Raw genomic sequence first — 22,100 nt, forward strand, 5'->3', positions numbered from 1 at the left:
ACTGCTAGCAGACTTAACTGGTGAGAATGTAGAAGTAGTGGTTGGGATACTCCGTGTTGATGTGCCTTGTTTAGGACCGGTGGAGCTAACACCCTGTGGTGTTTGCATCTCAGTAATGTCAGGAGGCCAGCCATCCATTGACTGAATCTGCCGCTGCGTCAAGGGAGGTGCAGAGTGGTACCGTGTATCTTCCCCGTCTCTTTTTTCATCCAGCTCCTGTGCAATCATGTTTTCTCCCAGAAGGCTGACAGAGGGGGCCATCCCTTGTTTCAACTCATTATGTCCCTCTTGATTTCCACTTCCATCTCCAGAATTTTTCTTAATTTGTGTTAAGGACATTAATGAAGCTCTCCAAAGTCTGAGAGATTCGGTTACTGATCTTATGCTCAGTCCAGGCAGAGGTCACAGAGGAGGAGGGAGGTCTGTCGTCTTCATTATTAGTCCCTCCAGAGCCCGCCTTCGGCAGAGGGGAAGTCACCGACTCAGAGATGCTTGGTTTTGGTGAGTTCATAGTGGAACTGCCGGTTGAGCCACGCAGCAGCAGGAGGAGGAGTGTCATGGCAAGAGTAAAAATCCAATGCATGTTCCACAGCATTTTCAGTAGTCAGTTGAATCATAAAAGCTGCAAAATATAACAATTTTCTTAGAATGCAGACATTATGATATGAATATGATAAATGGAGAGCCTTTCTGAATACACAATAAAAATGAATGTAAGCACCACGGCCTGCCAGTGAAATTTTACAGAGCTCCATTTGCCACTTTAAGAGTTACAGTCAAGAGGTCTGTATACAGGACTTTTTTCTGAGATTAGATTAAGATAATTTGGCTTATCAGGCTTATCGAGTGGCAGCAGTGTGTAATGTTTAGACAGCTTTGCACTGATTGTTAATCTCGATCTGACCAAGTCCTGACTAGTAGCCGTACTCTGAGTAACACATGTTTGCCAATCACGCTTAGGTACATGGAGCAGAAATATAAGAGGTCCACCTAAGAGGACCACGTTTATTTGAACACAGTGAGTTCTAAATACTTCCTTCAACTGAGTTGCCCTGACAGAATTGATCAACTGTTTGCAGCAGTAGACCAAATAATCAATACATACAAATACAAGCTCACAGCAAAATGGGCTGTTGTCAAAAGTCATAGTAAAAAAAAGTAAATGAGAAATATATGAAAAAGCTTGACATTACTCTCGTCTCGAGCTAAATACTGTTTACATTCTCTACTCAGATAAATAAGCTACAAAACTGTGTTCCACCCACCTGCTGTTATTCAAACCAGCCTTCAAAATGAGTCAGTGGTTTAATTAATGTGGTGGAAATCCTACACCACAGATGATTAGATCCTCAGAATGTCCACCTCACTCTATCCACTTACATAATGTATCATAGGTCCCTAGCTGGCAGCACCTCCTAGAAATTATGCAGGACTTCTGAGTTCTTAATTTTCAAACGATCTTTTAACCGATCCAGAAAATGTCATCTTCCACTGAGGATATCCGAATGGTGAACTGAATTTCATCTGGTCTGTGACATTGTAGTCTCTTCTTCCTAATGAGAGCATATGCACCTGGGCTGAACGTTCAGCTTTCTCTCCCTCTGTCACTACACAGCTGGGGTAATCTCCTCAGTCTAAAGGATTTCTGTAAGATCATTACGAGGCAAGTAGTGCATATGGAGATTAGAAAACACACACATGTACACATACACATGACTCTTTCAGTCTGTATATTTTAGTTTATCACATTAAGCATAGGAATTGTTTTGAACTTAGTGAACATGTTATTTATATGTGTAAGCCTAAAATGGATTACAGCATTGCTATACAGTCCCTGCCTCCACCCTCAGAACCCCAAGCACAAACAGCTTAATCTTCTGTGTGACAGTGCATAGTTACCTCAACTATGACTGTGTTAAAAGGGATTTAAACAGGCAGTCACACTGACACAGACATCAGTACCATCTAACACACTCAGGCATAGGTACAGACTTAAAACCCTCATTGCTTCAATGATTAAGTTTGAGTCGTAGCCTAAAGAAACATGATGCGGCCTATAGAATCACACAGCAATATCCTGTACCACATTGTGGCCAATTTGAGTGTGATGTTTGGTTTGAGAGAAATAGGAATATGATTTTGCATGCTTTTCACCGTAGAATTCCCCGTTTTCAGTGATCTTAATTCAAAGTGGGTCAGAGTAGGGTTAAGGGGGGAGACCGTGGGAATTAACTCTTTCATTTCTTCTGAAGATGATACATGAGTGCGTACTGCGGATCTAGTCTGGTCTACCTTAAGAGCGCGGCCTGGCAGTATGTTGTAGGGTGAACAGGGGGAGGCCCTCGCAAGCACATGCCTAGCTCTTTAAGGCGGACTGAAGCAAATAAAGTGCTGTTAAAGGCATATACACCCGATACGCTAACACAGTGCCTCTTGCAATCTGACAGATCAGTAGCTTCTTACACTGAATGGATGCTAATTTTAATACATTTATCGGCCAGACACCAGGATTTCAGTGACAAGTGAGACGTTTGAATTCTGCAGTTTATATGGGGAAAAAACAAGGATCCTAAGTAAAATTCGACAAAAAACAATCTTCTTTTTAAAAGAAGAGCAAAGAAACATTTACTGTGTTGATGCTAGGCCATTATTTCCCTAATTCCCTAACGTCCATGAGTAGTAATAGCCTGTTGTTCTTCATGACATAATATAGCCTATTCTGCGAAGCTGTTTGTCTATGTTCGGTCAGAAACTTTTTATATTCCTTAGACTAGACCTTCAAGACTAGACTAAAATACGTATACAACTGTGGTGATGTACCACAGAATCTGTGCGGAGGAATGAGCCTTTGAAAATATATTGGTAAAGGCTCTGTTTAGTAGGCAACCCCAACCAAATAGTCGCGTTAACATGGGGGGCACAGACAATTGAATGTAAATTATTAGGATATTAGAGTGCAACGCTACATGAAAAAAAAACACTGGCAGTAGCCTAAATGTGTGCCACATTTGAGTTCATGAAATGCTGTTCAGGTAAGGCTCACCGTTTGCACGTTACAGGCAAAATTATATTCACACAAGTAGCCAGAAACCCTAGTGTTAACTCGGGTCACACAGGCCTAGAAATATCAAATAGTCTATCTGTATATTTTCAGTGTAAAATGTAGAACCTGTATACATTTGTGTATTTGTATACAAATTATACCTAATTCTTCACAAGGGAAACATATTATTCGTCTTGGTGTTTACTTTTTTGTTATTGGAGCGGGACTCGGGTACACGCAATGCACGTTCCCGGTGTGATGAAATGTGTCGATGTATGGTCCTCGTGCACGAACTAGGAAATGTGTTTATGGAAGACGCGTAGCCGGAAGGGGGAGCTCTGATTCCGTCTTCAGTCTTCTCTGAAACGGCCTTCGGTTATCAGGACAGTCCGGGGACGTGTGCTGTGACAGAGGGCCTACTTCCGTCTGCATTCAACTGTTTAGCTAGTTATATACAATAAATCAGTATTTCTTTCAATACCGCATCAATCCGTGCAATCCAATATTAGCTCACTAAACACGGTAAGATACTTCTCTTGCTCATTCTTATGCAGCTAGCGATAGTGTTCTATTATTTTTATGGCAGCGCAGATATCTAAACTGCGGACAAATAAGCCCACGTCATGTCATTTCGGTATTGTTTTTCGCTTCAGTAAATTGGACGATATAAAATAATCGTGCAACGTTACAGATACCACAAGCTCATTCCAAATCGTGATGACATGTGGACAGCAATGAATAAGTTGGAGTTTCGTGGGGTTTTTATTTTTGAACGGAGTGTTTTGGCGGAACGGGCGGTTTTGGTTTTATTTAAGGTAGCATGGGAAGATGCATCTTTAGCCAGCATTAGCTATCAGTTTGTTGCTTGGTATTCCTGGTCTTTAATATCGCCACACAGTCTTTGAAATACTGTGTAATGTGTGTTTTCTTAAGAATGTATTCATAAGGAAGAGTAATTATTAAATTAGCCAATATGTTTGCTTTACGTTGAATCATGCTAGCAAACTAGCTAGTTGGTATAACATAATTACATGATGCGGTAACGTTAATGGTTAGCTTTGGAGCTAATATTAGCTAGCTAAAGTTAGCAGACTGGTTCATTTGATACCAACTTGTTAGCTAACGTGAGCTAGCCATCCAGAGAACATGCAAACAGACCAGAGTAAACTGTCTTAACTATGTGATTGTCAGAACTGGCATCTTCGACTAGACCTGTTTCAGATTTTAATATAGTGTCTCTGAAGGTACGCAAGTGTAATGTGAAGATGTGTGTTAGCCAGATCAACTGTGTCAAAGGGGAGCAGCTGGGTTGCCTTCCCCAGCATTTTGCACAGCTGCCCAGCGCTGAGTTACTGTGCAATGCAAACAGCCCCACCCTCTCAGGTATTGGTGTCTGAATTCTGCTGGCCTATTCAGACATACAAGTGAACGCAGCTTAATTACGTTTATTGGTAAAGTGTGGAATTCTATAATTAGCCTTTGTGTTATTATTGGTAGTGTGTGAACTACCACGTATGTTGCATTTAGGAAAATGCACTTGCGCCTAAGCAGTATTTGACAAAGAAGTCTTAACAGTTGGCAATATTATATGGTTTGTGGTGGAGGATTTGTTGAAAAACACTTGTTTGACTTGGCATACTTTATGATAAACGTTACCAATGCATGTCAGAATAGTTTATACACATTCTCGTTATATATTAATCCCATGCTTAGTTTTTACGTTGAAAGAATAATTACAACGAATGTAAAGAATCAGTTTTATCCTGTTTAATATTGCCTGACATGTCAGACAATGGCATTCCATTTTCACTTTTTTATTTGCTTAAACGTGCGGAAGAGGATGTTAATGATTCTTACAAACCACTCTAGTCCTTCCCAGCCTTTAGTATGTGTTGCAGCCAATGCACAGACCAATTGGCAGGAAGGGATGCCTGTCTCTTTGGAAAGTTACAGAGTGGTTTATGGCTACAGATGAAATAATAGTTGCTGATTAGAAAGCCCAGGAAAGTCTTGGAAATTATTTTGTTTTCTGAGAGCATCTATCTATTATTTTTTTTTCTAAGATTGCTATTGTATTGCGGACCGCTGCTTTGAGATATGAACCCGTGTCCTCAAGATATGAAGTAAATAACTGATACTGTGGTTAAAGGCTAGCAATAACAACTAACCCTTGCACTCTCCCGTCATGTACACTACTAAAAGCTAGGAGTACGTGCATACAATTTACAAATGGGATGATATCTGTAATGGACAAGAGTGTCAGAAAACCATGGGCATCCAACCATACCATCAGAATTAAGTAATTACTGTAAGATTTTTTTGCCTTTGACTTTTTTTAAAGATTTTAAGAAATTTTCCAAGTGAATATACAAGCGACTTCTTTATTTCCTATTGATGCCCCATGTGTACTGATTGTCATACTGTGCAAGTGGTAAGTCACAGCGTTCGATGTGATTGTGCCACAGGCTCCAGTGGACGCCATGAGCGAGCCGATGGAGGGCGGCACGGTCTCCTTTGATGAGTATGTGAGGCAGAAGGCCCGCACTGTGCCACAGCATCGTATGAAGGAGTTTCTGGAATCACTGGCCGCTAAAGGCCCCGAGGTGCTGCAGGAGTTCAGCCAGCAGAGTGGCGCCGCGACCACCACCACCACCACCATGGTCTACCAGCAGGGGGGCAACTGCATCTACACAGACAGCACAGAGGTGGCAGGGTCCCTGCTGGAGCTCGCCTGTCCAGTAAGGGTCTTTTTCAGTATTAGCCAGTAAATGGTATTAAAATGGAGTTTTAGGGGGGGAAACGAATGGGAAATGCACACACATAGGACAATGGTATGAAGCTAAAAGTAGTGAGTGTAAAAGTGTTAAAGGTGTGTGCTGAATAACTGAATGTGAATTAAACCCTGCTGTGTCCGAGCAGGTGCAGGTTACATCTGCCCAGATCACGCCACAGCTGGCTGCAGCTGTGCATCAGGCCTCTGAGCAGCAGATCCAGGTGCAGGTCAGTAGCTAAACCACCCCACAGAATACCTTGATAAAACAAAACAAACAAAAATGAATATCACAAGCTAAAGCTCTTCTTTTCTGTCATGACCCTGCTAACTACGTGCAGATACAATACAGTTGTTTTTGTTTTCCTCAAAACTCTTAGCCCACCCATCAAGCCATACAAATGTCCCCGTGTCATTCTACATGGCAGGTGCAAATCCAGGGGGATCAGGGTCAGACAGTGGGTCAGGTGCTACAGGTTTCATCCCCTTCTCACCAGCAGCTGCAAGGCATCACTACCGCTGCACAGCTGGTGCAGCAGGGGGAACTCACGGAAGAACAGCATCAACAGGTACATTCAGTGTTCAGACATATACTCACATAACTCAGTCACACACACACACACACACACACACACACACACACATATATATAGACACCTATACATTTCCCTATGTATACCTTAATGCTTTGCATGTGTGTCTACTATATTAGCTCACACACCCTCTCACTTAATCTATGGTGTGTGTGTTCTACTCAGATCCAGGCGCAGCTGGTGGCGGCGGTGGCCGGAGGGCAGCAGATCCAAATCCAGACAGTTGAGGCCCTGTCTCCCATGCAACAGGGCCAGCACCAAGGCACTGATCGCCGGCCTGGAGCCTCCAGCCCCGTTGCCGTGCTGCAGCCGGCCAAGAAGCGCAAGGTGGACATGCCCATGACCACCGTGTCGTACTCACTGCCGCAGGGCCAGCAGCTGGCCACCGTGCTGGCCATTCCACAGGGCCAGGGCCAGCAGAGCTACGTGTCCCTGCGGCCGGACCTGCTGACGGTGGACAGCACGCATCTGTACAGTGCCACCGGCACCCTCACGGGCCCCTCGGGCGAGACCTGGACCATCCCCGTCTACTCGGCGCCCCAGCCACAGGGCGTGGCCCACATCGCCATCCCGCAGGAGGCCTACAACGCTGCAATGCAGCTGCAGTCGCTTCCCATTGCCACGGGCACTTCGCTCGACGACAAGGACAAGGACAAAATGACTATCAGCGGGGTGTTGCAGTCTCAGGGGTCGGGGCTGGGCACGCAGGAGGAGGTGGTGCAGATGTTCCCGGCGCAGTTCATGAACGGCAACATCCACATCCCTGTGGCCGTGCAGACATTGGGCGGGGCCTATTCTGGGGCGACACAGCAGTTGCACATCTGGGACCCGCAGCAGGGGCAGATAGTAGACGGCGGGGAGCAGCAGCTCCACCTACAGGTCAGACACGGGGCAGCGAGGACCGCATGCACTGCTTTTGCCTCACTCTTTAAAGCCATGTCATTTTTTTCTGTTAAATAAATGTTATTCATATTTATAATACATTACGACAGAATAGAAGGGGTGTAATGTTGCCTTTGTACTGGCAGGACCCAGTACACATATCCTTGTAGTACTCAACATGTCCTTGATAAATATCAGTCCATTTCCTGCATCTAGCTCCACCCAAATAGTAAGTGGAGGACTGCACTAGTTTAGTCCACTCATGCACATACATTTATAGGGCAGTGGTTCCCAAACAGAAGGAGAACTCTAAACAACCAACTATTGGTCAAATTAGGAATGGCAGTGCTCTTCCAGCCTAGTGGCCTGTAACTAACCTATTTGGTGATGAGTTCATGGCCTACTTTGTACCTACCGTTTAGCCATTATGTGAGAAGGGATAGCTAGCCGAATTATTAATACAATGGACATGCGCCTAACTTGAACCAATCCGAAGAATGGAACGATACATAGCTAATCGTAAAAACAATCCAGCCAGAGAGCTCTGCTCAAATACAATTGAAAAAAAAATATTTAATTGATGAAATATTTAAGTTTAACGGACAGATGATGAGATTATATTGAAAATGGTGAAGTTTAAGAAAAGGAATGCAACAGCTGATGAGTGAGTGAAAGGTTATATGAGCCTCTCAGTCTTTGCACCGTGGTGTATGAGTGTTTGAGAGCCACTGGTGTAGGGTGTCATGGAGTGTTGTTGAGTCGGTTGTGGGTGTCATGGAGTATTGTTGAGTCGGTTGTGGGTGTCATGGAGTGTTGTGGGTGTCATGGGGTGTTGTTGAGTCGGTTGTGGGTGTCATTGAGTGTTGTTGAGTTGTTTGTGGGTGTCATGGAGTGTTGTTGAGTTGTTTGTGGGTGTCATGGAGTGTTGTTGAGTCGGTTGTGGGTGTCATGGAGTGTTGTTGAGTCGGTTGTGGGTGTTATGGAGTGTTGTTGAGTTGTTTATGGGTGTTGTCCAGGCGCAGGTGGAGGGAGAGCAGCAGGGCGAGGCCACCGCAGAGCTCATGCTCCCCATCTCGCTAAAGCCAGAGGAGGGCCTGGAGGTGTGGCGCATATGGGTGCTCCGCAAGAACGCCGAGATGGACAAGGAGGAGCAGAACAAGCTGGCCCCCATTGGACGTGAGTACTGGAGGGCCGTAAGACAAACCTTTGCACCGTTGGGTTGGTTGAGAGATGCGCTAGGGGGAACTTGGCTAGACTGCATCAGGACCCCTTTTCTAGCTGTGCTCTTTGAATGGACTTAACTTTGTATATAAATTGAGTTAACCCTTCCTCTTTTTCTCTGTGTTTCTCTCATTCTTTCTCTTGCAGGTCGTCAGCCTCTGCGGTTCCGTGAGGACCTGGTGTCGAGTGCAGTAGCTGAGCTTAACGTGGCCCTGTCCCTGATGACACAGGAGGCCAAAGACCTGGAGGGGGAGTGCTTTGAGGCTGACGCCCTCTACTACGTGTTCCTATGCATTCAAAAGGTTAGAGAGCGGCTGATATCTAGCCAGTCCTCTTCATAGCAACTGAAGCCCAACTGTGTAATGATACTGTAACGATACAGAAGTCCTGGGTTCAATTGAATTGATGACAAAAAAAATTAAAAATTGTTCATTCACATTACAAAACATTTAAAAAATATATACATTGTAGGGTAATATTGTTTCTTTATTGTCAGCTTAAAATAAAATCACATAAATGTATTTGATGTTGTATAATGTAATTCTTTATTTCATCCCATAATGTTTTTTTCTTTCCGAAATAGTACCTGTTTGAAAATAGCCGGGTGGACGACATCTTCTCCGATCCTTACTACATACGCTTCTCACAGTGTTTACACAAAGTGCTTGAAGAGTACAGGCCCAATGTACATCCACTAGGTAAGACATCCTCCAGAGCAGTGTGTGGTGGAGAGCGTTTGAGAGAACGGGCACTAAGTGCTCTGTGGAAGCCCTTGGAGAGGGAGACTTATTCCTCTTTAAATCTCTTGTCTTGTGTGGTTGTGATGATGATGATGATGATGATGGTAATAACGACTTGGAGAAAAGGACATGTTAAGTAATGCAATAAAGTCAAACAGATGCTTCTCAAATGACTTTCTCCAGTCTCAATCCTCATTTCTCCCAGTCCTGTATCATTACCACATTCCTTAGTTTTGAGCTTTCATCCCTTTTACTGGGATGACATTTTTAAGCTAACTATATCGGGTAGGCCTCAGTTATCACATGCGCTCTCTTCTTTCTTTCTTTCTTTCTTTCTTTCTTTCACTCTCTCTCTCTCTCACAAACATACACTCACTCATAGCATATCTGATGCTGTTTGATGCTGTGTTGTGGGACGAGCTGAAGGGTACGTAGCTGACCACATGTGTGTGTGTGTGTTGGCCTCTCTTCCTTCCAGGTTACATCATCCCCAGTCACGTGACTGAAGAGATGCTGTGGGAGTGCAAGCAGCTCGGGGCCCACTCCCCCTCCACCCTCCTCTTCACGCTCATGTACTTCAACACCAAGTGAGTGGATCTCTCCTTCTCTCTTCTTCTTCCTCAGTACTACATTAGTCTGTCCGTCTCTTCCACTGTCTTCCCTTCCCTTTGTCCGTCTCTCACTTATCTGTCCCAATCTACATGTATCATACAGTAACCGTGTTTGTTTACATGAAGCTGCATGAGAGGGGCTCATTTGATTACCATTATTATTTGATTACCATTATTATCAGGCTGTTCACCATGATAACTTCTGTCTGCGTCAGGTATTTCCAGCTGACCTCAGTGGAGCAGCATATGAAGGTGGCCTTCTCCAAAGTGCTGAGGCACACTAAGAAGAACCCATCCAACCCCAAGGACAAGAGTACTACCATCCGATACCTGAAGGGCTCAGGGCCCCATCACCTTGGCCAAAAGGGTGAGGGACTCCGCACTACAGCACCTGCTCATTGTCAAAACACAAACGAAAGGGATGTTTGTAAAAAATCTCCCTCTTTCCATTGTGCCTTCAAAGTTGCATCGTTGTTGTAACTATAGAAGTTATCACACGTAACAATAGCTACTTCACCTGCGGTCTACTTAAGGTATAAAAACTGTGGTAATAAGTAGTAATAGTTGTAGTAATAACTAAATGCTGACAAGCGAAGCACCCATGCAGAACTGGTGTATTACTTTACTATCGGTCAGAAATAAAGATGTCTCCATACACAAACTAACTTGTATTCTGTTGCCATAGTGACTGATGACATGTACGCAGAGCAGTCAGAGGACCCTGAGAACCCCCTGCGCTGTCCTATCAAACTCTACGATTTTTACCTCTTCAAATGGTGGGTCTGACCTTTGACCTGGTTGGTGTTTCCTCTGTACATGTGTTTTGTCAACCTATTTATCATCTTGGCAGTAAACGGTCGAGCGCTACATACAATGTATGTATTTCATGAAATGTTATCAGAGCATATATATATATATATATAGATAGATAGATAGATAGATAGATAGATAGATAGATAGATAGATGTATGTATTGCCAGGTGTCATTCGGTTCTCACCAGAAGTCATTTCTCCCAGTGGAGCATGTATACAATTTTCAGAGAAACCAAAACATCACGTTCTTTTCTTGACTTCCTGAAGTTTCTTAAGAGACATGACTTGCAAGAATCTCATAATCATCCAAATGTTTCAAGTGTCGCAGTCTTGCAGAATATTTGAACACTTGTTAGCAGTAGACAATGTTTCGGTGCAGTTCATATTTGAATAATGTCTTAATCCGACTGTAGCTCCTCGTGATCCGTCTCATTGTTCTGTCCCAGTGTTCTACTGTTTAGGTTGTCTTTGTTCATCATCTATCTCTTCCATATTCCCTCCGCAGTCCTCAGTGTGCCAAGGGGCGGAATGACACGTACTACTTGACTCCGGAGCCAGTGGTCGTGCCCAACAGCCCTATCTGGTACTCAACACAGCCAATCCCCAGCCAACAGTTGGAGCATATGCTCACACGCATCAGCATGGTGCGGGAAATCCAAGAAGTCATCGCCATGGCATCCACAAATGTAAACTGACCCGAGTGAGCGTCTGTCTCTCCATTGTGGTGGATTCATTAGAACTTCTCTCTTCCAGCAGCAGTCTGGAGGACTCCAGCATTTCCTGCTGGAAATTGAACTTAATGGCCTTTTCACTTTTTTTTTTTTTTTTTACATAAAATATATATAAGAATATGTACACCTAAAGATACATCTCTGTTAAATCACCTCCTGACTGCTACTATCATGAAATCTACCACAGTGAATGGAACTTCTGGTAAGGTAGCTCAGTCATGGACTGTACGTTTAATTCCACCTGTTTCCCCACACCCAAACCTCATTTGCAAGTTTCTGTGAAGTAAGTACCCGATTTCTTTGGTGGAAAGAGACAGACCTAAGTAGAAAGCTTGGGAAGATGTTCCCTACACACACACACTCACTCACAGCTCTCCAACCTACCCAAACTGATTTCACCAGTGAGGAAGAACCTACTGAGCAGGGTCATGGCTCCCTGTAGCACGTCATCTGCAGTATGATTATATATTAAATGTGATTTCTGTTTTGCTTTTTATTTTTATATCTGTATGTATAATCTCCCTGTCTGTATTGAAATACTGGAGTTGGGAGGTTATGCAGGAAAAGTTCATGGTTTCAAACATGCTTTTTGTACAGTTATTGTCCTGTGTGGTGTGTTGCAGTTTAGAACGGTTGCCTCCCATTGTTGCTGCTGTTTTTATCTTAGTCATCAGTTGTGTTTTACAGGTAGGTGATCTTAGTGGATGGCTTTTAATAGGAACACCAAATAATATTGGTATACATCATTCTATTTGCCTTAACCCACTACTGTTTTAGTGACCAATGAGATATTTGTTGGGCTAATTTACAGCTTGAAGAGAATTCTTAAATATCAGAAGATATATTATTAATATATATTAGCTTGTGTATGCAAAACACTTGAAACGTATTTACCAACACAAACACTGAAATTTACCTGCAACACAAGGTTAAGTTTGGGGAGAGTCAGGGCTATTTAATAACACGTGGCAAAGTTGCTTTTTAGCAGAGGATTCAGAATATTTGACTTTTACAACAGCTATACACAAGAGCCTAAAGCCTCCAGAAATGCATGTACATACACACCAATCACAACAAATGCAGAGTATTTAAGGACTGAAAACAAGTTGCCTTATCAACATCTGATAACAATGAGCACAATAAGCATAGTCCAAAATCAGGGCCTGCTATGAGCAGTTGGATTAATTCAGCTGGCATCATGGGTTCCTATACCACAGGATTCCCCCATCATCAGCGGCTTCTTCACACAACTTGACTAGAGCCTACTGCTTCTCCCAGTCGTCCGATGCTTCTTCACACAACTGGACCAGAGCCTGGTGTGTTTGAATGTGTATGTCTCAATTCATGGTTTCTCTGGTAGGGAAAGCTGTAGCCGTTGCACAGAGCTTGTGAAGAACCTGGGTAACCGGCAGGATACAGTGAGGTCACGGTGACCTTTGAACCCGGGGATTGTCAGCTTGTGATGGTGTAGGTGCAGAGGAAGGTGGCGTGCTTTGCTCTGTTCCAGGCCTAAGTGGCGCAAAACTCCCTCTGGCAGTTGCTATATAAAAAGAAGCACAGAAAGGTAGAATTGTGATTTACATCCAAAGGCATAAAGAAATGCCCACCTGCATTGAATGTAATGGTGCAGGAGAGACAGTCACTTTACTGGGCCATTTACAGTTTATTGACAAAATGGAAGTGACCACCAATTTTTTGTTTCCAAGTCAGAGATGTTTTGGTGAGGTTCTTACCTGAGGTGCTAGCTTATTCCAGTGGGCATATTTATGGTCCCCCAGGACGACGCACCCCATCGCAAAAGCCATGTGGACACGCAACTGGTGCTTCACGGCTTAAAAAACAAAGCAAAAAAGAAAAGTACGGTAGTTACAAATCACCATAAATGTTTGCTGGCCTGGCACTATCAGACCATGGCTATGTGCGAAATGGAATTTTTTAAAAGCTGCATTCTTAGAGGTAGGATTGTTAAGACAACGGATTCGCTAGACAGCTGAAAGGTAAAGAAGTTTTGGATGCAGCCTACATCATCTGGAACATTTTGATTGAGTAGAGTTGAAAGAGTGGGCTAAGGGGAGTCGTAGATTCAATCCCTTTCAGTTCAATCTTAATGTAGACTACAATCCAATTCATCCCAAATGAGAATAGGCTGTCCACAACAAACCAGTACCAAATACCAGCCTGCTGACGACTGACCTGTGACCGGCTGGAGCTCCACCAGGCTGCAGCTATTGGTACTGTCCAGCACACGGTACTGAGTCACCGCGCTGTGGGCATGCCGGTTGGCTCGCACCCGAGTCACACCCTCTCCATCAGCACTGGTCTGGAAGAGTGGACTAAGCCCCATCTGATGGGAGAAGATCATTTTGTATGGTTTGAAGAGCATGAGGTCAGTGAATTCCAATCATGTTTACATTTGTGGGAATATATTCGCTATAGTGGGAGTCAATTAAATATGCTTTTGCTCTGATGGAGAGAAACTGGTTAAATAAGGTCAAATGTACAGAATGTGTTTTAACAGGCCAATGCAGACTGATCACCTTATAATTATTATAATCATTATTATACGTGATGATTTTAATTGAACCTCTATATGTAACTGCAATCTGTAACCATCACCTTGAAGTGAGGTTGTGCTCCAGTGACCTCTCTCTCAATGACAGGTATATCTACAATCCCCTCTGAGGGCACAGGTACGCCAACAGCCACCGCCCTGCAAAGCAAAAACAGAAGCTGTTCACAACTGAAGATGTTTGTTCCCTCAGGAGTGGGGGAGAGAAGCACAAGCAGTGTCTGAAATCCCATTGACGTATGTACCAGTACTTCCTCTCCACTTGTAGGGCCTTGAAGAGGGTGTGGATGTGGTCAGCTGCCTCTTCTGTTTGGGCAAGCAGTAGAGTGCCAGTTATGTCTTTGTCCAGACTGTGACAAATGTGCAGCCGAGTCTCTGTCCTCATGCCATGGAGCATTTTCGCCAACACTGGCAACACACTTTGTATGCTGGTTGTGGCACCCGTTGTATCTAAACAGAAGGTAAAAGTTTAGTAGGAATATAAATACAGCAGTTTTGACATTTCTCTTTTGCACGACACAAAAGTGTCAGTATTTTAATGTAAGAAATGTATGCATCTACATTTGCATAAACTCGTACCGTGCACTGGAACTCCATAAGGTTTGTTGATCACGATTACATCTTGATTTTGAAAAACTATGCTTTTGTGTAAGACTTTGGCTAGCACGTTTGGATGGACACTTTGTAACTGTTGGGTAAATTGCTTAAGTTGTGTGACTCGGCGCTGCAACGGGGAGACGGCAGAGAGTGTCTGAAAAACATAAACATGTGGAGAATGGAGTCACATTTGTTTGGGCGACATGACTCCTAAATTATCAGACAGATTCACCGAAAAATAACACATGCATGCAATGTACAGTTTTTAGGCTAACATACAATGTTTGTTCACCAACCTCTTTGAGCTTTGGTGTTTTTCGGCTATTGGGTTTCCCTTTCGACTCCCGTTCTCGCTGCACAAGGTCAATAGCTTTAAGACCCCTCTTGTTTTCAGATGCTGGTCCACCGGTTTCTTTCCCTAGAGTACTCATAGGTGAGCGGGCAAACTGCTGACATGATGGCCACGTTTTCAGACAATAATGACATGTATTACTTATGCCACAACTCACAAGAAGTTTAGTCCTCTTCATTCTTAAGTATAACACGTTATACCAGACCGCATATAAGGACTATGATTATGCTAAGTGCAATAAGCTCTACACAGACCAGTTGTCAGCATGTGAACTTCAGAGCATGACTGAGGGATCATTTCCGGGTTTACGAGCCTTCAGCTAGATGTCAAAGTAAAAGCCTGAACTATTTCGCTTAGTGAAGTCTTTGGCTTGGTAAGAATGTAATAGGCTACACGAATGGTCGCTCTATGTGGAGGATGTGTAGTTGGCATAGACCTTCACAGCCTACCTTTTCTGAATCTTTATATTAATCTATTTCAGATGTTCATCTCCTGTTAGTCTTCAAATATTGGCAACCTATATGCCGGCTGGTGAAAATGACGCTAATCCAAATCGCTAAACTAGCTAGTAGTAGTAGTACTTTTAGTTTGAATCGTTTATCCCAACCCTAATGATGCCCACTCAACTTTAATTGTAGCCTATGCTTTGTGTTGATTTAATTATTAATTAATATAGCACCATTAATGTTAAGGTAAGGTATTTAGCAGACACTTTTGTCCAAAGCGACTTACAAAGCATTAGATAAAAAAAACAGTACAAACAACAATGAGAAAATTCAATATTAAGAATAATACTTAGATAAGAAATGTGTGTGGATCAAGAACTATTTGAGTGTGGATCACGAAAAAGTGAAAAGAATGTCTCAAAATGATGTCAGTGGAAGCTGGGATGAATGTGTGAGTTGGATGATCCATAAATGCAGATTCAACACCTCACACGCAGAATTACAAATGACATTCCACGACAAATGCACAAGCAAAGTATGATGTGTATTTACAAATAAACATCAATTTGTACAAATCATAGTACATTTATTCAAATGAGTACTTATAAGTCACAAGAAAGGAGTTCTGTGTTTGTGGATGGAAAAAAGACATTTGTAAATCATCGAATATTTGTGGATCATGGTACATGCAATACATCTCAATGGAGATTATTGCCAGGGATGAAAGTCGTCCTTGGTCAGTCCGATTCCGACTGTATGTTTTGAGTCTTTTCAAAGCAGACAAGGACCTTTCCACGGACACTGTTATAACCGGTATAGTGAGCACCAGCTGGAGTAACTTTGTCGCCTCAGGAACAGTCTGCATCAGATCCTTCTGGGCCAAAAAGCTGAGAAGCTGTCCAGGGGATTTACATTCATCCCTCACTGTTTGTGAGCTATACAGTCCGATGAGATGAAAACAGACAATTATTCCTGCAATATGACTACTGAGCTCTGCTGAAGTCTTTAAGGTGCGTAGCAACACCATGTGCCCTCTTACTCCAGGTAAGCTGGACAACTACACCAAAAATGTGTTAAGAAGGATGATTGGCTCTTACTTGGCTAGACAGGAGGCGCCAGAAGCAAATAAAAGTCTTTCAGACTTTGTGATTTGTGAGCTAAATTACATGACTGCCTCTAATGAGCAGCCAGGAAGTGATGTCACTGGCCCAAAGGCTCCCTCTCCATTCCATGCATGAGACATAGACAAACATTTCTATCAAACATAGAATTTCAGATGAACACTTTTAAGGCAGGGACCAATGTGCTTGTCAACTCAGTCAGAGGGCTACACCTCCCTACAATCTTCCAGATTCGACGCAGAGGAAGATGGTTCGTCAGAGATACCATGGATTGACTTCTCCTCTAAATACATGGATGCCATTGCTATGGATATTGTTGATCAGTTTGCCAGTGACAGACATAAGAGCCCAGACTTCCTTTAGTTCCTCAACTCTGCGAGTGGACACAGGTGGCACAGACAGCAAATAATCTGGAAATGGGCAGGAACTAACATAAAATGAGCAGGAATTAACATAAAATGAGCAGGAATGAACATAAAATGAGCAGGAACTACTATAAAATGAGCAGGAACTAACATTAAATGGGCAGGAATGAACATAAAATGAGCAGGAACTAACATAAAATGCCCGTCAGTCCGTTTATATCCCCAACTTCTAAAATGCTGATTAAAGTAGAAAAGATGTTTGCTTGTTGGTCAATAAGGAGCGGCAGTGACCTCAAAAGGTTCGAGGTCAGACAGCTGATCGATGTGAGTACCCATGTGATAGTGTGTGATTGTTGTAGAGGTCCCATAAAAATCCCTAATGACAAATCCCAAAGAATTGCACCAACCGTGATGGCAGTAGTGACAATGGATTTAATTGAGCAGTAGAATGAAGAATCCTTGTCAAGACCATTGGAATTGAATAATAACAATAAACAGTTATGTTCGTGTGGATGTAACGCAAATTAGTAGGTAATTACTTGAAACATTTAGTCAAATTCAGCACACACTTTAGGCGTTTCGTGTCAGGAGGTTCCTCTCAAGAGCATGGTAGAACACTCAAGAAAATGGTGGAATTCACAATCCTCTGACCTCTCTCTTTGATTTCTTACTCATCAAGATTTAAAGTAATTGGAGTATGTGTGTGTGTGTGTGTGTGTGTGTGTGTGTGTGTGTGTGTGTGTGTGTGTGTGTGTGTGTGTGTGTGTATAATGCTGGGTATCCCTCATACTGTATTGTGCCCTAGAGGCTAGAGGAGCGTTTGAGGCTGAGCAGGAGGGAGTTGCTGGCATTCGAGTTTCCTGTGCTGGTGGCGCTGTAATTGAACCTGCACCTGCACCTGCCCGACCATGAGCTGCTGTCACGCTGCAGACGCCTGCTGCAGACCACCTGACCCAGGAAGGAACCTTTCATTACCAACCACTACCTAGGCAGGGCTGCTTGACTTGAGAGACTGGATGGCATCAGAAACAACTACAGACCACCCGGCACTCTATGGATTTAACACTGGAGATGGCCTTGTAGTTTAAATGTTATACAATAAACTAGCTTCTTCTATCCTTCACACAAGTTAGACACTTCAAAATAACTTAAATAACAAACAACAATTGGCTTGGTAGTGGAGGGAATACAAATTATTGAGAAAAAGGTTATTGAGACTGAGATTAAAAGAGTCAATGCTTCCACTTCCTTATTATTTATTGAGGTGGAGTGTTTTCAGTATGTTTCTCAATCCCTTTCAGTCTGCCCCATTTAATCAGGGGGAATTCATATTTCCTTCAGAAAATGATTCCACAGAAATTGAACCTTGTTCTTCTGCTCTCTGACACTGGTTGCATGGCTTTGCGCTCCTTCTTTTCTCTGGCTAATTCCTCTTTCTTTGCTTTCTTCTCTCTTTCCTTTTCCAGCTTCCTCTGCTTTGCCTGGATTTTCTCCAGTTGTTTGCTCATCTTTTTGTCCAGTTTCCATCTCTCCGTCAATTGTGTATCCCTTAGTTTCTCCTCCTTCGTATACATTTTGGTGCGAAGTTCTTTCATACTTTGTTCAATCTCTTGCTCCATCATGGCCGCGATTGGGTTTAGTGTCACCTCTGTGTCACAGAGCGCCTGAAGAGAAGACACCTGAAGGACACAAACACAGAACATGTACAGATGGAAGCAATTAAGTGGGGAACGAGAAGGCAGCATCTAGTGTGACTGAATGTCTGGGTAGAGATGGTGTAAATGTTTGTTTATTTATTTACCTCAAACGGCGAAACAAAATGATTTATTTACCTCTTTTTCTGCCTGCACCTTCAGCTCTGTCAGTAGTTTGTGTTTCAGAGGGGCAACAACCAGGGCTCCTGATAACACCAAGTCTACCCTCTCAGTGGTCATCCTTTCAAAGTTCTCCAAGTCTTTATTCATTTGCTCTTTCAGCCTTTCAGCCACGGCATCATCATCATGGTCCTGCTTTTCCAGGAGTTCCTGAAGCGTATTGTTCTCGAATTTAAGTTTATTAATTTTTTCGTTCTCCTGCTCCAACTCTTCCTTTTCGCTATTGATGCAATAGAAGTTTAAGTCTTTCTCAAGCTGGCATTTCAATTGTTCTTCCCTTCTTGCTACTTCTATTCCTTTCAGTAGTGTTTCTTTCTTTTTTCCCCATTCCTCCCGTTCGGCTTTCAATACAGCCTCCATCTCTACTATGTCCTGCAGGAGGGACTGCATAGTTGCTCTCTTTGCTCGTTCATTCTGCTCATTTTCTGCTGCCATGTCATTGAAAACTGCTTCCAATTGCACCCTTGTTGTCTGACTCATCTCAAATCTCACACTCTCACTCAGATGATTCATTTTGGTAAAGTAAATGACAAACAAACAATAACCACACTTTTATATACTTTGTGGAACGCGATGTCGTCGTCATAGAACATGACGGCACAATTGCCTTGTGTCACGTCATTACCTCACCGGCATGAGCCACTTCAGAATGCACGCTATTATAAAATGAACAATAAATTAATAATTCAATTAATACGCACCGTCTAGCGGTCATCTGATAAAAATCGTACAAATCTCGTTCGCTTAATGTCAGTTTGAGTTTTCTAAACAAACGAGACACCTCCCAGAATGCAGTTCAGATAATCTACAGTGAATGTCACAGGGAGTTATGGTAGATGACAGATGAAGATCTTTAGGCTAAACGTATCTTACTTCATTGGACCTGTTGGTGTAGAATGAAAAAAAGAATGTGGTGATTTCAGAACACCTGTTTGGTGTTTCATTTGTGACCAGGATATTTCTTAGCCTCCCGACATTATGATCAGTTAAGTCTACAGGAATTTTAATTTCATCAATCAGTTAACTAAAATATGTTATCCGTCCTTACATTATTTGATAAGAACTGTGTTTAAAACATTTAATACATTTAGTGTGGGGCTACACATACGGCTATCATAATGCCTAAGTAAATAGTAAGATACTAATGAAACTATGTGAACAGAGACTAGGGTAAATAAAATTGACAATAAGCAGTTATAGTCCTAGCACCTAGCACCTATCGTTCTGAAATGTACTGAAGCTCATGGATATGGAATCGGACTAGAGTTCAAAGTTAAAAAAAAAGTTCAAAGTACTTTATTTGTCATTGTCACAAAAACAACGAGACAGACGAGGCAGACAGCTAAAAACTTAAGTTGCTGTGGACATTAACTGCCACAGCTAAATAATAATAAATAACAATTAATAAATAGATAAATAAATATCCCTGAGTACATTAAAAAAGCAATATATATACATTGAGGTGCATCAATAGTTGCAGGGTAGAGTGTTAGAGTGCAGTCCATGAGGGAGGCCGGGACGGGGAGATGTTTTTTTTTGGGTGAGCTGTTGATAAGCCTTATTGCACGAGGATAAAAGCTCTTTGCCATTCTGGAGGTGTGTGCTTTTGTGGATCTGAACTTTTTCCCTGACGGGAGTAACGGGAACAGATGATGGGCAGGGTCCGTGAGGTTGCGATTTGAACGCTGCATGAACCGGGAGGAGGAGACGGAATAGATGTCGGGCAGCTCTGCTCCGATGATCCTTCCCGCTGTTTTAATCAGCCTGGATGGCTGCCTGCTCAGCCTTTGTGCAGCTCGAGAACCATACGTTCAGGCAGTATGTCAGCACACTCTCTGAAGTGCACAATTAGAATTAATTTGTTGCGGAGCAGAAGTTGCACGCAAAGGTGTTCTGTAACTTCTCCCCCCCCCCCAAATAAGATAATTACAATTAAATATGATTAATCTGTTCTTGGGATAATATATACATATTTTTTAAGAACTAGAAGCATGCCCAGGCTGAAAACGCGCTCATAAGAATGACAGTTCCACCAAGTATAAAGAGAATAGACTAGACTATACTAGAAAAAGTGTACTGTGAAAAAACTAAGTAATGATAACCCAGTGCGATTATATTCTGAAACCAATTCACCTGACTACCGACAGAATTTACTGTAGACAAAGCACCTGATTGCCTTTGTTTTGTCCGCAGATATGCCGTATTGTCTACAATAAAAAAAACACTGCGACAGCATTGGACGAAACCAGAGATTTATTTCAGAATCATAAAAATATCTTAGCAGGTAAGGTTATTGTCTTTTACTTTTTGTTTATTTAGAAAGGTCTGGAGTAAAATTGCTTTGTTATAGCCAGAAATAATTCTTTCTGCTAGAAAGAATTAGTCACCATTCACTTCTGTGTTGTAATACAAGGTTGTCCTTCAGTTAATGGTTATGTATTCACAATGAAAACTGAAAAAAGTCACAGTATGGGACAGCATTAAGTAAATTGTTGAACAGTCAGACCAGCTCTCTATTGATGGTGCCCAGTAACAGAGAGCTAAAAACAGCCTAGTCCTGTCAGCTGTGTATCAGGACCATTTGAGGCGTTCAAGACCTGCCATTCACAGCCATGGACACTAGACACCCCGCTACACAGATACCCTCTGGCAGCACTGCTAGCAAAAGGGACTCGTTTGCACCAGCTATGGACCAGCGCACAAGACAGGCTGCTCTTTACTTCCTGAGGAACATCTGTCTGGATGGCCAACCACCACAAGGTTTTAGGGAGGGCTTTTTCGGTGCTGAGGTGGTAAATGAGGTCGCCATGACGACACACCATTAGTACAGCGGCATCACAACTGCAATATTTCACAATTCCGTAGCAGGGGACCAGACTTGGAGTGATAGTGTACCAACAAGCCTGCCAGTAGATCAGGAGTCTATGGACTTTGAAGCACAGGCTGCATCTGACATAAGCAGTCTTCTTTATCTTCATCCTCCGTCGGATGCTGCTGTCATAGGGAGATTCACCCCAGCACCTCAGAGAACACTCTCTGGCTCCCCCCAAACACATAGTTCCTCAGACAAGCAGGGCAACTCCTCCCAGGAGTTACAGCGGACAAGGTAACCTTTAGATAGACACATATCATACATAACTAACTGATGATAGAATTCATGTAATTCATCATCAGAGTCTTTAAAAAGGAATCATTATTATTAATGTCATTGCGTTTGTCGTCTTAATGACACCAATATGGAACTAACCAAAGCATCTTTCTCAGGCGCAGAATCCGGTTTGAGACCCTGCAGGACATTGAGGAGAATGCTCCCCTCCACAGGTCATTCAGGTGTTGCATTTCACACACATGAATGACTTACATACATCATAT

The 22,100-nt window shown here is 42.8% G+C and overlaps 2 protein-coding genes across 5 annotated transcripts; one reads left to right on the plus strand and one right to left on the minus strand.

Moving 5' to 3' along the window:
- Positions 1-3,300: 3,300 nt before the first annotated feature.
- On the plus strand, positions 3,301-12,004 carry LOC105905184 (transcriptional regulator QRICH1). Of its 4 annotated transcripts, none has more exons than XM_012833186.3 (12): positions 3,301-3,565; positions 5,509-5,781; positions 5,963-6,043; positions 6,194-6,382; positions 6,572-7,285; positions 8,305-8,464; positions 8,657-8,811; positions 9,093-9,207; positions 9,728-9,836; positions 10,076-10,227; positions 10,546-10,636; positions 11,179-12,004. In XM_012833186.3, exons 2-12 carry the CDS (start codon positions 5,524-5,526, stop codon positions 11,366-11,368), a joined length of 2,214 nt encoding a protein of 737 aa, XP_012688640.1. In that variant the 5' UTR covers positions 3,301-3,565; positions 5,509-5,523; the 3' UTR covers positions 11,369-12,004. The 4 variants fall into 4 exon arrangements, with proteins under 4 accessions (XP_012688640.1, XP_012688648.1, XP_012688656.1 ...); XM_012833194.3 differs by having other exon boundaries at positions 8,311-8,464; XM_012833202.3 differs by having other exon boundaries at positions 6,242-6,382.
- Positions 12,005-12,333: 329 nt separating this feature from the next.
- LOC105904784 (mitochondrial RNA pseudouridine synthase rpusd4-like) lies at positions 12,334-15,230 on the minus strand. The gene is made up of 7 exons (XM_012832722.3): positions 14,867-15,230; positions 14,553-14,724; positions 14,219-14,423; positions 14,021-14,114; positions 13,598-13,748; positions 13,138-13,235; positions 12,334-12,944 (listed from the first exon to the last, which is right to left on the minus strand). The coding sequence occupies exons 1-7, from the start codon at positions 15,098-15,100 to the stop codon at positions 12,747-12,749; spliced, it is 1,152 nt and encodes a 383-aa protein (XP_012688176.2). The 5' UTR covers positions 15,101-15,230; the 3' UTR covers positions 12,334-12,746.
- Between the last annotated feature and the right edge of the window lie 6,870 nt (positions 15,231-22,100).

The sequence above is a fragment of the Clupea harengus genome, chromosome 5, assembly GCF_900700415.2.
Source record: "Clupea harengus chromosome 5, Ch_v2.0.2, whole genome shotgun sequence".
Lineage (NCBI taxonomy): Eukaryota > Metazoa > Chordata > Actinopteri > Clupeiformes > Clupeidae > Clupea > Clupea harengus.

What these genes read in the sequence shown, in the direction of transcription:
- LOC105904784 (XM_012832722.3), bottom strand. Translation starts at nt 15,100, where the DNA reads ATGAAGAGGACTAAACTTCTTGTGAGTTGTGGCATAAGTAATACATGT. An exon ending in AAACACCAAAGCTCAAAGAG is followed by an intron (nt 14,725 to 14,866) that starts GTTGGTGAACAA and finishes TATGTTTTTCAG; the next exon opens with ACACTCTCTGCCGTCTCCCC. An exon ending in GAGCACAACCTCACTTCAAG is followed by an intron (nt 13,749 to 14,020) that starts GTGATGGTTACA and finishes TTCTCCCATCAG; the next exon opens with ATGGGGCTTAGTCCACTCTT.
- LOC105905184 (XM_012833186.3), top strand. Translation starts at nt 5,524, where the DNA reads ATGAGCGAGCCGATGGAGGGCGGCACGGTCTCCTTTGATGAGTATGTG. An exon ending in AGCAGCAGCTCCACCTACAG is followed by an intron (nt 7,286 to 8,304) that starts GTCAGACACGGG and finishes GGTGTTGTCCAG; the next exon opens with GCGCAGGTGGAGGGAGAGCA. An exon ending in GATTTTTACCTCTTCAAATG is followed by an intron (nt 10,637 to 11,178) that starts GTGGGTCTGACC and finishes TTCCCTCCGCAG; the next exon opens with TCCTCAGTGTGCCAAGGGGC.